This window comes from Bufo bufo, chromosome 1 (genome assembly GCF_905171765.1).
Source record: "Bufo bufo chromosome 1, aBufBuf1.1, whole genome shotgun sequence".
Lineage (NCBI taxonomy): Eukaryota > Metazoa > Chordata > Amphibia > Anura > Bufonidae > Bufo > Bufo bufo.
The window spans coordinates 800293796-800308700 of record NC_053389.1 but is presented as its reverse complement, the minus strand read 5'-3'; the positions used below and the strand labels follow the sequence as shown (position 1 = coordinate 800308700).

At 44.3% G+C, this 14905-nt stretch overlaps 1 protein-coding gene across 1 annotated transcript; it reads right to left on the bottom strand.

Annotated features, from left to right (window-relative positions):
- Positions 1-1288: 1288 nt before the first annotated feature.
- On the bottom strand, positions 1289-5348 carry LOC120988574. The gene is made up of 2 exons (XM_040416116.1): positions 5314-5348; positions 1289-2239 (listed from the first exon to the last, which is right to left on the bottom strand). Exon 2 carries the CDS (start codon positions 2018-2020, stop codon positions 1289-1291), a length of 732 nt encoding a protein of 243 aa, XP_040272050.1. The 5' UTR covers positions 2021-2239; positions 5314-5348.
- Between the last annotated feature and the right edge of the window lie 9557 nt (positions 5349-14905).

The window sequence follows — 14905 nt, the reverse complement described above, 5'->3', positions numbered from 1 at the left end:
ATTCATAGGTGTCAGCTGACACTTGAAAAATGGAAAAAATCATAAAGTGGAGATGACTAGAAATATATAATTTATTGCCACATGAGTCCTCTCCCTCGTTTTCACAGGAAAGCAATAAATGCAAATCCTTCATTGAGCCCCTTTGGACTGAGACTATCAAGTCGATAAATCCATCTTGTTTCTTCTTTCAGAGGGATAGCATCAAGATCACCCCTTCTGACGCCTAGTTTTTTTTTTACAGATGCCCCAGAATTTGAGTACTTTGTGATCTCCATCATGATAGGCCCTTACATGTCTGGAGATTGACGTATCTGCCTTGGTGTTAATGCTACTGATGTGCTGGCAGATTCTTCTCCTAAACTCTTGAGACGTCTTACCGACATATATCTTAGGACATGAGCATTGGATGGCATATACTATGCTTTGGTCTTGCAATTTATATATTGTCTGATATGGTATTCTTTTTCATCTACAGGATTGGTGAATGATCGGCATCTTCTCACAAGAGGGCAGAACACACAGTCTCCACATGGGTAGGTGCCCACTATTTTAGATGTTAGCCAGGTGGTCTTTGGCGGTTCAGGGCGATAGAAACTATGGACTAATACGTCTTTCAAATTACTACCATGACGGTAGGTGACACTGGGATTCTGCGTGATAACAGTCCTGAGATCATTATCTGCCCACAGGACATGCCAGTGTTTCTTCAGAATCCGAAACACTTGGTTGTTTTGGGCATCAAAGGTGCCAATGCATCTAACAACTTGTGCACCGGGTGCCTTTGGTGCAGCGTTTAACAATTCTGTCCGATTGATATTACTTGCTCTGGCAAATGCCTGGTGCAAGACCTTTTTGGGGTATCCCCTTACTCGGAATCGATCGTACAGAGTATTACACTCTTTAATAAAGCTGGCATTGTCTGAACAGTTTTTGCGGGCTCTGATATACTGCCCCACAGGTATCCCCTTTCGAAGTGGTTTCGGGTGATAACTATTCCACTGCAGTAGGTTGTTCGTCGCTGTGGGTTTCCGATGGATCTCGGATTGGATGTGGCCATCAGGGTCCAGGAAAAGTCTGAGATCCAGAAACGTGATTGTGTTATCATGAATCTCAGAAGTAAACGTCATGCCAATAGAGTTTGTGTTAAGGCTGTGAACAAATTGGTGAAATTTTTCAGTGGTACCTTCCCAGAGTATTAGTACATCATCAATGTACCTACCCCAGAAAAGTATGTACTGTGTGAAATCAGAATAATCATGTGTAAAAACAATAGTGTCCTCCCACCCCCCTAAAACAAATTAGCATAATTTGGTGCACACTTACTACCCATCACGGTGCCAACCGTTTGTAGGTAGTAATGTCCATCAAAAAGAAAATAATTGTGCGTGAGTAAAAATTTGAGGAGAGTTAAAATAAACTCACTATGTGCACTGAATTGGGTGCTCTTAGTGGAAAGAAAAGTGGAGACTGCCTTGATCCCTAGATCGTGCCTGATGTTGGTGTACAAAGCCTCAACATCAAGGCTTGCTAGCTTGGTCTGTGATGTGACCTGTATATCCTGGAGCCTGATGACCACATCCTTGGTATCCCTAATATATGAAGGTAAGCTGGGTATAAATGGTGCTAAAAACTCATCTACATACTGGCTGATATTTTCTGTCATGCTCTTATTGCCGGATACTATCGGTCTGCCTGGCACTGGTCGCCTTTGCTTGTGCACCTTTGGAATGGCATAGATGGTGGCAGTTGTTGGATGCAGCTTAAAGAGGTATTTAAATTCCTCCTTAGAGATGAGTTTTTCTTCCTTTGCTGCAGAGAGTATCAATTTGAGGTCACCCAGAAATGTATCTGTCGGATTGTGATCTAGCTTTTGATAGGTGTCTGTTTGTTTAACCAAGTCTTCAACCATCTTTTTGTAATCCAGTTTGTCCATAAGGACAACGTTTCCGCCCTTATCTGAAGGTTTTATTACAAGATCATCATTCTTGCTGAGTTCATCTAGCGCCTGTAGTTCTTCCATCTCAAGATTTAACTGTGTGGTGGGTATTTTAGTATTAAGGGTTTTAAGATCCCTTGTCACTAGTAGGACAAAGGTATCTATATTCCCATATTGAGAGAATGAAGGCGTATATCTAGATTGCGGTTTTAGTGATGAAAAAAGTGCCTCAACAAGATCTTGGGCATCAGCATTATGGGTGTCCAATGATTCTAAAATGGCCACATCTTCTTTTTCCTTGGCCTGCTGTAACGGGGTTCCGAGGGGGCACTCGGTCCCCCATTGCCCATTGGGAATGAGGATCTGTGTTTGACCTCATTCCCAGGGCGGCTTCTCTAGCTGGGTGGCTCCCTGCTCCTAGTCTGCCTTGAGCGCCGAGCTGATCACTCGGTGCTCGACTGGTTGGTCTGTCGGTCATGTGACGCTGGCCACGTCACATGACCCTCACTCCCCACTATAAATACAGGCAGCCTGATGGCCACAGGTTGCCTGTTAATTTAGGTTCCACCTGTGATTTGGTCTTTCCTGGCGTACTTACCTCCTGCTGAATTCCTGACGATCCTCTGCCTGCTCCTTGTGTACTTTGCTGCTATCCTGGTATTCTGACCCCGGCCTCCTCCAGATGTTCCTCTGCTGACTCCTTTGGTACTTCACGTCTCTCCTGGTATTTATGACCCCGGCTTCTCCTGACAATTCTCTGCTTGCTCCATTTGTACTTTGTAGCTTTCCTGGTATTGACTCGGTCCGTTCACGTCCTGTTGTTTGTCTGTCTGTCATCCCTGCACTTATTCCAAGTTAGGGATTGCCGTCCAGTTGTCCCCTGGCATTAGGACTCGCGAGGCAAGTAGGCAGGGCCAGGGGTAAGGGTGGAGCGCAGTGGTCACTTCCCTCCCCCATGTGTGTGTGTGTACGTGACGGTTACAGATTAACAGGCCCAATAACCACTGTATTATGAATCCTCTGGTGACCCTGACTGACCATGTCTCTAATCTGACGCAGAGGGTGCAGGAGTTAGGGGAAAAACTCAGTTCTTTTGAGTTAGGGCAAGGTTCTTCCACTGCTCAAGCCTCTAGTCCGCATTTTGAGCCCCAGATTAAGCTCCCAGAACCCTTTTCTGGAGACCGGAAGAAGTTTCTCTCTTTTAAGGAGAGTTGCAAACTTTACTTCCGTTTGCGCCCCGTGTCCTCTGGCCCCGAGAGTCAACACGTGGGCATTATCATTTCCCGATTACAGGGTGATCCCCAGGATATCTCGGCTCGCATTAGGTCTGAACAACATCTGGCACCGGTATCCACCCCAACAGATAAGTTGTTTGTTCCCGCACAATTTTGTCTCCAGCTGTTGGGTGAGTGTCACAATTCTGCCTTTTGTGGACATCCGGGTGTTGAGGGCACTAAGGATCTGGTTTCTAGATCTTATTGGTGGCCCACTCTAACTAGGGATGTCAAGTCCTACGTGTCAGCCTGTGAGGTTTGTGCCAGGTCCAAGACACCTAGGACTCGCCCTGCTGGTAACCTACGACCCCTACCCATTCCCAGTAGACCCTGGTCCCATATCTCGATGGACTTTATAACTGACCTACCGCCGGCGGAGGGTAAGACTGTAGTTAGTTTGGGTAGTGGTCGATAGGTTTAGCAAGATGGTCCATTTCATTCCCCTGTCTAAACTCCCGAATGCCAAAACCCTGGCGTTTATTTTTGTGAAAGAAATTGTTCGATTGCATGGTATCCCGGAAAATATTGTTTCTGACAGGGGTGTGCAGTTTGTGTCCAAATTCTGGAGGGCCTTCTGTCAAAGATGTAAAATTTCATTGTCTTTTTCCTCTGCCTACCACCCTGAGAGTAAAGGGCAGACTGAACACCTTAATCAGTCTGTCGAACAATTCTTGAGGTTGTATGTTGCTGATGACCAGCAATTATGGGTGAAATTTCTTCCATTGGCTGAATTTGCTTTGAATAACCGTGTCAATTCTTCTGCTGGGGTTTCACCTTTCTTTTGTAACCATGGTTTCCATCCCCGTTTTCATTCTGGGTCATCCGTCTCCTCCTCTAACCCTGAGGCGGATAGGCTCTCCTCTGAACTGTGCACAGTTTGGGCCCGGGTTCAATCGAACTTAGAAAAGGCTCAAAGTTATCAGAAACTCAAGGCCGATAGGAGACATTCAAGGGGGGTAAATTTTCAGGTTGGGGATAAGGTATGGTTGTCCTCCAAGAATCTCTCTCTTAAGGTAGATTCTAAAAAGTTTGCTCCTCGTTTTATTGGACCATATAAGATCACGGAGGTGATTAACCCGGTATCTTTTAGGTTGGAGCTGCCCGAGTCATTCCACATTCATAATGTGATCCATAAGTCTCTACTTAAAAAATATTTTGAACCGGTAGTACCATCAAAAGCCTCGCCTCCGCCGGTTCTTGTTAATGATGCTGTCGAGTATGTGGTGCCTAAAATAGTGGATGTCAGGAAGGTGCGTAATTCCTTGCAGTACCTGATTCACTGGAAGGGGTATGGACCTGAAGAGAGATCTTGGGTACCTGCCAGGGAGGTTCATGCTCCTAGACTTGTTCGAAAATTTCATTTAGAACACCCTGAAAAGCCATCGCCTGAAATCTTGGGTCCGGTGGCCCCTCGTAAAAGGGGGGTACTGTAACGGGGTTCCGAGGGTGCACTCGGTCCCCCATTGCCCGCAGACCTGTTGCTTAGCTTTGGGAATGAGGATCTGTGTTTGACCTTATTCCCAGGGCGGCTTTTCTAGCTGGGTGGCTCCCTGCTCCTAGTCTGCTTTGAGCGCCGAGCTGATCACTCGGTGCTCGACTCGGTACTCGACTGGTGCTCGACCCTCACTCCCCACTATAAATACAGGCAGCCTGATGGCCACAGGTTGCCTGTTAATTTAGGTTCCACCTGTGATTTGGTCTTTCCTGGCGTACTTACCTCCTGCTGAATTCCTGACGATCCTCTGCCTGCTCCTTGTGTACTTTGCTGCTATCCTGGTATTCTGACCCCGGCCTCCTCCTGACGTTCCTCTGCTGACTCCTTTGGTACTTCACGTCTCTCCTGGTATTTATGACCCCGGCTTCTCCTGACAATTCTCTGCTTGCTCCATTTGTACTTTGTAGCTTTCCTGGTATTGACTCGGTCCGTTCACGTCCTGTTGTTTGTCTGTCTGTCATCCCTGCACTTATTCCAAGTTAGGGATTGCCGTCCAGTTGTCCCCTGTCATTAGGACTCGCGAGGCAAGTAGGCAGGGCCAGGGGTAATGGTGGAGCGCAGTGGTCACTTCCCTCCCCCCTGTGTGTGTGTGTACGCGACTGTTACACCTGTATTCGCTGGAAATCTCTGGATTGCTGGTTAAAAGATTTATGGAGAGGAAGTTTTCTCGCGAACAAATTAATGTCCTTAACCCAGTCAAAACATTCAAAACTTGGAGTCGGTGTAAAGGATAAACCTTTGCTAAGTATCCTAAGGTGCCTAGGTTCCAGCATAAAGCTGGAAAGGTTGATAACTCTCAGTGGGTCATCTATGTCTTTACATTGTATGCCCACTTCTCCCTGTCTCTCAGGGCTGGGCCCTGGCCTAAAAAAGAGGGGAGTGCCATAGGTGCTGCTGCTGCAGACACTGTCACAGATGGTCCGAAGAAGGACCCAGATGGTGCAGATGGTAACAATTGTCCTCCAGACGCAGAGGTATACTGTTGGGGGTTGGCTGATGGAGCGGAGGAAGGTACTATCAAAGCCCCATTCTGTACTGGGAATAACCCTTGGGGGCCCTGCTATGGTTGCTCCACTTGTGTCACTGTACCTAATTTTGGGGCAGGTGCCTTCCTTTGGTTAGGTGCTCCTTTCGCTCGGTACTTGCGTTTAGTCCCCACAGAATTTTTACTAGGTCGATTCTCTGACCCTGACCAGTCCGACTAAGAATAGTCGGATTGCGAGGCGTTAGACTTGTTAATATTGTATCTTCTGGCTTGGCTGCCAACAGTACTAGGCTTACCAAACATAAGAGACAAAGAAGAGTGAGAAGACAAGCCAGGGTCAGAAGCACAGAATATCAATCAGAGAACCAGGAACAATGCTAGTGAGCCAAAACTATCTTTGGCAATGCTGCCAATAGGGGATTAAAATAGAAAGCCATACCCCAGGACCAAAACCTGATTGGTCTGGTGACCTGACTCTCCATAGGTCAACCACAAAACATATGTTCGCGATTGACTTGTGTCACCTTTACCCGTCTCTTGCACACATCCCTGACCTCTTGAAAAATGTGCTCCCATCCGACTGTCATCATCAGTAGTTGCAGCGGACCTCTTCTTCTTCCAAGTCTGTGCTGGCCTGTAACTGCTGACTGTCCTCACAAAGTTCACTGTAAATCAGAGACGTGGCAGCAGCTACCATTTATTGGCTAACAGACGGAGCAGCAAAAGCATGAGGCAAGTTCAGGACAGGTGAGGGCATGATAGAGGCAGTCCCTGACCCTGTTTCAGAGGAACCCACCGATTGCGGGCTGTGTATATACGTTGTAACTTGAGATAATTGTGATCAGCGAGTCAATCATTCCAGTACAGATGGATTTTTGGTCAAAACATGACAGCTGGATGACAGCTGCAGCAGCTGCTACCACCACCCCTTCTCCTGCTGCTACTTGTGCCTGCTATAGCATCATTTTTGCCACTGCCCATTCATTTGGAGGGCCCAGGCAACTGTCTGTTGGCCATGGTGTATAACAACTGTATCGCTAACATAACAGATTAGCTATGAATATTGGTGCACTGCACTCTTATGTACATGGTGATAAATTAGACCTGCTGGTAACAGTGACCTGTAATACTGACGCACAGTAATTCTACAGCTAACAGAACAGATTAGCTATGAATCTTAGTGCACTGCACAGTTTTGTACATAGCAATAAGTTAGACCTGCCTACTGATGCACAATAACTCTACAGCTAACAGAAGGGATTAGCTATGAATATTGGTGCACTGCACATTTATGTACACTGCAGTAAATTAGAATTGTCAGCAACAGTGGCCTGTTATACTGACGCACAGTAACTCTACAGTTAAAAGAATGGATTAGCTATGAATATTGGTGCACTTCACAGTTATGTACAGGACTATAAGTTTCACCCGACGGTAACAGTGACCTGTAATATGGATGCAGAGTAACTGTACAGCTAACAGAACGGATTAGCTATGAATCTTGGTACACTGCACACTTATGTACACAGCGATACATTAGACCTGCCTGTAATACTGACGCACAGTAACTCTACAGCTAACAGAATGGATTAGCTATGAATCTTGGTGTACTGCACACTTAGGTATATGGAGATAAATTAGACCTGACAGTAACATTGGCCTGTAATTCTGACGCACAGTAATGCTACAGGTAACAGAAAGGATTAGCTATGAATATTGGTGCACTGCACAGTTTATGTACATGGCTATAAATTGTAGCAGAGTTGGTAGTTCGGTAGTTTCCTATGACTCTCTCCGCACTCTTCCTCTCCAATATTGTCCCACACTAACAGTTTGCAGCAACACGGTCCCTAGTGCATGAGCATCTTGTCACGTCTCTCCTTATGCTCAGGTCACAGGAAAATGGTGACGACTGCATGGGATCAGGGTTTTATAGGGCTCTGCCTAGCTGTGACATCACAGGGGGGTGGCTACCTGTGGATTGGCTGGCTGCATGGCATTATGGGTGATCTTGCTTTCCCGGGCTTGTCTCCTCTACACTTACTTTCACTTTCTAACACATGCAGCCGCCATTTAAGGAAAACTGATTTGTTACCACGAAGCACATGGAAATTCAGATTTGTTTAACATTAAAGTTTGCCAAAATGTTGGACCAAATTCCGCTTTGGAATTCAGTCAATCTTTCCTGTAGTCCTCACATTGCAGCTTGTCCCCTACCCACAGTAGTCACAACAAGGCATCCCTCTTGTTACAACAACGTGCACAAACTAACCTTGGTGTCAAAAGCACTTTCTTATATATCCTCCTCTGCTTTGCCTACGCTTCTACGTTCTTCAAATGTCCTAAAGGGCTAGCTAAGGACAGACCTATTCCATGATCTGCCTCATGTGAGACTCAGTGTCTGGGCCCACACCTCCCTGGCACCTTTCCAATCAGACTTGGAGGTCAACGATCACCCTAGGTAACTATATAACTACACATCAGTATAACATACAGTAGCTATAAATAGTCCAGAGATTTGTAAAATTGTAAAACAAAAAAGTTAAAAGGCAAACACATAAAAATGTGCAAACAATAGAATGGATTTACAACAGGGGAAGTAAATATTTCTCATTTTGACAGTATTGTGTATTTTTAATTTTTATTTGTTTAACTTGTTTAAGTCTAAACACTGAACTTACTCAATTTTTCTAATTGTATTTTTTTTATTCTGCTTACTGTATTTGCATGATTATGGGGACAGACAACAGCACAGATTTACTTCAGGTATCTGTACATGAAAAAACAAACTAAGAATAGTTAAAAAACATGGCTCATGGCATTGTTTGGGAGAATGTTTTAGGTATGCGCTGTGACCTTTGCAGAGGTAAATGTGCAGGGAGGGGGAGAGGGTGAGCTCTGACTTTGGCTTATGACATTTATGGGGGAGAGTTGTGGGCATGCTCTGTGACAGATGGAAAGGTCAGTGCCCAGCAAGGCAGAGAAGGTGATCACTGACTATGGCTCATGCTTACAGGAGAATGTTTTCGGCATGCAGAGGTATAAACAAAAAAGGTGTTATTGTTCATCATAACTCTGATGCTCTCTGATGATGATACCCCATTGTGAACAGCTTCAGGGGCCAGCAAAGTAAGGACTTTCCCACAAATTAGTATTGAGCCCTATCTATAGGGTAAAGGAGGCCCAACCACTGGAACTGCCAAAATACACAAAAATAGAGGTCCGCAAGTCTCCTTGGTGCATTGAGCAGTAGTGTGGATGCATTACCACTGCTCCATTCACTTCTAAGGGACTGTTGGAAATAGAGCCTCCATCGGTGGATAGTTGTGGGAAAAGAAACTTTAACACTCAACTGCAAATTTAAAAAAAATCTGCAGTATATTATAAAAATCTATGTCTGTTTGTCTGTCTGTCCATCTGTCTTCTATAGGCATGCAAATTCCTGAACTGTTGGACACCAGATTTGGCATATAGGTTGTAGGAAGGCGCAGGGGTCCGTCATTGACGGAAGGTACGTATCACCGAGGTTCCTGGCCTTGGTGAGATAAGAACCGGTAGTTTTGTGTGTCAGCCGCAGCTAGGCTCGCTGACAATGTTCTACTTAGTGTGGCTGTAAAGCCGATCCAGGCCGGTTCTTATTGGGAGCAGCCAAAGAGCAGGGTGGGTGGCTGTTCCTCACGTCCAGGCCAGGTTTTGGGCTGGGGTTTAAAAGCCCAGCCAGCAGCTCAGCTGGGGGTGGAATGAACCTCCAGGTGATAGTGGAGCTCTGTATTTTGTTTGCTGAGGAGTTCTGCCATACTGCAAGGTTGAGAGCTGGAAGCCAGGCGCCCTAAAGCCTGCTGTGGACTGCCAGGTGACGTGTTTTTGAGTTCTGTGGACTTTTGCTGTGTGAATTAACACAAGGATTCCTGCGGTGTGAATTAACACCAGGGCCCTGCCAAGTATTGTGTTTCTTTCCTGCCTTTTTGTGTGAATAAACACTGACTTTTGCTTTTCAACCTTGGTTTTGCCTCTCTATTGCTTTCTCTTACCCTGCCTACCAGAGAAAATCTGTATAAGGCTACTTTCACACTAGCGTTCGGGGCTCCGCTTGTGAGTTCCGTTTGAAGGCTCTCACAAGCGGCCCCGAACGCATCCGTCCAGCCCTAATGCATTCTGAATGGATGCGGATCCGCTCAGAATGCATCAGTCTGGCACCGTTTGTCCTCCGCTCAGCAGGCGGACACCTGAACCCAGCTTGCAGCGTTCGGGTGTCCGCCTGGCCGTGCGGAGGCAAACGGATCCGTCCAGACTTACAATGTAAGGCTACTTTCACACTTGCGTTCAGAGCGGGTCCGTCTGATGTCTGCTCAGACGGATCCGCTCCTATAATGCAGACGTTTGTATCCGTTCAGAACGGATCCGTCTGCATTATAGTTTGAATAATAAACTAAGTGTGAAAGTAGCCTGAACGGATCCGTTCAGACTTTACATTGAAAGTCAATGGGGGCGGATCCGTTTGAAGATTGAGCCATATGGTGTCATCTTCAAGCGGATCCGTCCCCATTGACTTCCATTGTAAGTCTGGACGGATCCGCTCGCCTCCGCACGGCCAGGCGGACACCCGAACGCTGCAAGCCGCGTTCAGGTGTCCGCTCACTGAGCGGAGCGGAGGCTGAACGCTGGCAGGCGAATGCATTCTCAGTGGATCTGCCTCCACTGAGAATGCATTAGGGCTGGACTGATGCGTTCGGGGCCGCTTGTGAGAGCCTTCAAACGGAGCTCACGAGCGGACACCCGAACGCAGTTATGAAAGTAGCCTAAGTCAATGGGGACGGATCCGTTTGAAGTTGACACAATATGGCTCAATTTTCAAACGGATCCGTCCCCCATTGACTTTCAATGTAAAGTCAAAACGGATCCGTTTGCATTATCATGAACAAAAATGCAAACGGGTCCGTTCTGAACGGATACAAGCGTTTGCATATAGGTGCGGATCCGTCTGTGCAGACACCAGACGGATCCGCACCTAAACGCAGGTGTGAAAGTAGCCTAAGATACATCGGGGAAGATTTTTCGTAAAGGTCTCAGCTCTGTAGGACATACCGTTCTTGAGATATTCCCAAAAAATGTAATAGCCAATAGAAGTTCACAGGTCCTTCACTCATATAATAACTTCCATACAAACAAACACATGGCCCTTATCAGCCAATAGAAGCTCGCAGGTCCTTGAGTCTTGACATACACACAGTTTTACATCAGGTTTCCATAACAACTCAGCCATTTCTCTTTACTGTTATAGGTCACTGTTAAGGGGGCGGGGCACTGTGGATGTCACTGTTAAGGGGCGGGGCACTGTGGATGTCACTGTTAAGGGGCGGGGCACTGTGGATGTCACTGTTAAGTCATTGTGGTGCTGTGGATTTTACTATTAAGGAGGTGGGGCGCTGTGAAGGTCACAGTTAAGGGGGTGGGGTGCTGTGGAGGCTACTGTTAAGGGGGTGCGGCAGAATAAAGGTCACACTTAAGGGGGTGTGGTGCTGTGGAGGTCACTGTTAAGGAGACAGGTGATGTGGAGGTCACTATTAAGGGGGTGAGGTGCTGTAGAGTGCAGCCATGACAATGTGCCCCTGCACACTGGGATGGGCTGACTATCGCCATTTTTTTCTTTGCAGTCTGCATTGGAGGTGTGGCTGACTCAATTGGTCGTGCACTCCTGACTAACCTGTCCATCCCATAGGCAAATTTTAATTAGTGCAAGTATAAAGCTGAAGCCCACTCTCCCTACATTCATTGGAGGTCATTTGACACCAGGAGAGGTAAAATACAGAGTGGGCTCAACATGCATGTGAAGCCTGCATTCCCTTTATTTAATGAAGGCCCTTGTGGCACCAAAAGAGGTATAATATAGTGTGAGCTCAACATACATGTGGAACCTGCATTCCCTGAATTTAACGGAGGCCATTATAGCACCAGAGGAGGTAGTATTTAGTGTCGGTTCCTGTACCAAAGAGATTGTCTTGTCGTTGGTGGACAGGCACAAATGTTTTTGTACAAAGTATATTTGTCAAGAGTCTCACATTTATAACGTAGCATTAGTACATTTTCTTTAGTGAGTATAGCACTATAGTATTGTTTTTGCTTTTGTGCTTTTAGCCATGGTGACGTGCGAAGGCACACTGGGATGTGCTGACTGACCCCCATTTCTTTCTTTGCAGTCTCTCTCTCTTTATATATATATATATATATATATATATATATACAGAGAGAGAGATAAAATAATAGTTGTAATCATTATAAAACTAAAGTAAAAATTCCATTCTTTTCATAGCTGTATACAGGAAGACACTCTAGATCATGGGCCACATGGAAGCTGGGATTTTGGCCATACTGATTGTCAGTCCCCCAGCTTTCCCAGGAATAGACATAACTAAGACCAGTCATGTCTGTGAAGGTTCTCATTTATCCAGGTCATGGTATATTTGTAAAGAATAAATCAAGGCAACTGGACGTACTGTAGATTTCTTGAAAACGTTTCATACGATATCACCAGACAAATTGACACACTGCCCAAAGTGTAATACACCGGACACTGATGTAACTCATGGGTTGTGGGAGTGTACTGCGGTGCAGACTTTTTGGAAGGCTCTTCTTGACATGTTAAATTTAAAATGTGATTTGAAAGTTAAGATGGATCCAGAAGTTTTATTATTCCATGTTGGGAGGGATGAGATGCTTCAGAGAATCCCACCAGCTTTTCATGTTCTTCTTTTGGCCTCTAAAAGGTGTCTACTGAATCACTGGCTGGTACCTAAAGTACCGAGTTTAACAGAGGTGATACAGCAGACTAACAATTGTATGACACTTGAAAGAATAGAGGCAGAAAAAAAACTAAATGAAACTTACGGAACCTTTCTTTAAAAAATGCAGACAATATACGAATAAGACTTTTCGAAACTCGTCAAAAACAGCCTGTACCAAGAGAGATCTTGAGCCCTGTACTATCCGTGTGTAACTTGAATAAATGGAGAACTTGATACTTCGAAAAAAAGTGAGTGCTGGAGTCTAATTTTACTCATTTTCAATATATGGAAGCTTTATTGTCAGAACAAGAAATAGCTACACATATTGCTCCGTTTACATATACAGAGTGGTACTTGAAATTGGGAACATCGGATAAGTGGTATCAAATTCATACAAAACATTTATCGTAGCTGTTAGGATTAGGAAGATAAATATGACTGGAGTATCTAGACCTCAACTTCACATATGTGAGATACCTGTATGCATAATTAAAGAGATATACATAGAGAAAGTATCTGAGATGAGGGAGGGATGGGAGGGGGGAGTAAGTTGCAGGAGTTATTAGTCTAAAAAAAATAAAATAAGAAAGAGTATTGAGAAGAAAAGGTCTGGTGGAAAAGGATAACATTTGACATGTATGATGTTATCAACAAAAGGATGGAGACTGTTATGTATTTGTCATGCATGTTATCACAATATGTATTGCGATATATGTCTTTTCTACCTGACTGCTGTTTTTACCTGTGCTTTTCAATAAAGAGAAGTTTCAAATAAAAAAAAAAAACGTTTCACTCGTTCTTCCAACGAGCTTTCTCAATTCTGAGTGACTGTACAAGAATTCTCTGGGAATTAATATGTAACTGAATCAACATGCTGGGTATAATTACCAGATGTTGATTCAGTTACATATTTATTCCCAGAGAATTCTTGTACAGTCACTCAGAATTGAGAAAGCTCGTTGGAAGAACGAGTGAAACGTTTTCAAGAAATCTACAGTACGTCCAGTTGCCTTGATTTATTCTTTACAGATAAGACCAGTCATGGGTATCTGTTTCTTTAAACTGAAATTCTCAGTTTTTTCTTAAAGTGGCTCTTCATTCTATGAAAATGGTACCTCCAAATCCTGGAACTGGGATGCAGTACAACTTTCTGTTAATATTATGTTATGGTCCTGAATCTGTGCTCCAATTATTGGCTTGTAGAAAGTGTTATCATATTTAAATTGTTCTTTAAACCCACAGAAATAAAACAAATATGGCAATAAAATTTATGGCTCGCAACCATGTACATTTTTCATAGTATAATAACTGCTGCCTCCTGGAACTATTGTTCCTCCATTACTGTGGTCAGGGTAGCAAGTCATTTATGTTCGGTAAGTGTCTGGCGCACAGAGATGAGCAAATTTCTTTAAATTAATTTAGTATCCGATTTGGTGTATTTTTTTAGAAAATTCAGTATGGGTACAATTTGATTTTTACCCAAATAAAATATGCGCCAACTGCTCTGAAAATTGGTACTGCATATAATAGTCTCAAGTCTCCTAGGCCTTAATAAATAACTCCTAGAAGACCAGAGATATACCAAGTGTAATACTCCTTTCAAAAGGACAAGAATACTGAGTGTTTCAAGAGAACTTTGTTTTTGTTAGCTGAATGACCTCTTTTGGGGTGCTCTTTCTCATTAGGGAAACCAGAAATTATTCATGAGGCATAAAAAAATAAACTAAGAATCTGATGCCACCAAATGTAAGATACAAAAACTTTAGTAGCATAGACTGGACTACAATAACCCTCATGCATACTTCTTGGTCTCCTTAATGAGAAAAAGCAGCCCCCAAGAGTGCTCCCAAGGCCACTCAGCTGACCAGAGCAATTTTGTCTGTGATTTGCCGAAAATGAATCACAAAAAATGTGGGATTTGAGGAATATAATATCTCCTTGTGGAGCTTGCTAAGAGTCTATTTGCGCACTCTCTTCCCAAGAAATTGGGTACCAATTCTGAATTAATAGAATCAATTTGCTCATCTCTATGTCAGACTGTAGTTCACAGGTGACTACACTGCCCTGCTTACTGTACATTGATAATCCTATGGAACACTTTAAAGGGGATCTGCTGCTATTTTTGTAAATATTGGATTCCCCATGAAATAACAGTTCTGAAGCTATTTCTTCAAAATGCTACACTGTGCTGTTGCTATGTTATTCCTCCTAGATGTTTATGAATAAATGAACCACTGCTACACTACTTGAGGTATGTCCCTACAGCATCTAAGGCTGTTAGCAGGAAAATGGACAATGTCAGAAAATGTAGAGATACACCATCAACTTACCTTCTGGCTATGTTCAACAATCATATAACAACTTCTCTACTTTTGATAAAGCACACTAATTTATACAGTTGCAGCAGCATTGCTAGCTTGAGGACCCGCCCAG

Excerpts from the sequence above, each read along its gene's own strand:
- LOC120988574 (XM_040416116.1), bottom strand. The coding sequence starts at position 2,020 with ATGGAAGAACTACAGGCGCTAGATGAACTCAGCAAGAATGATGATCTT.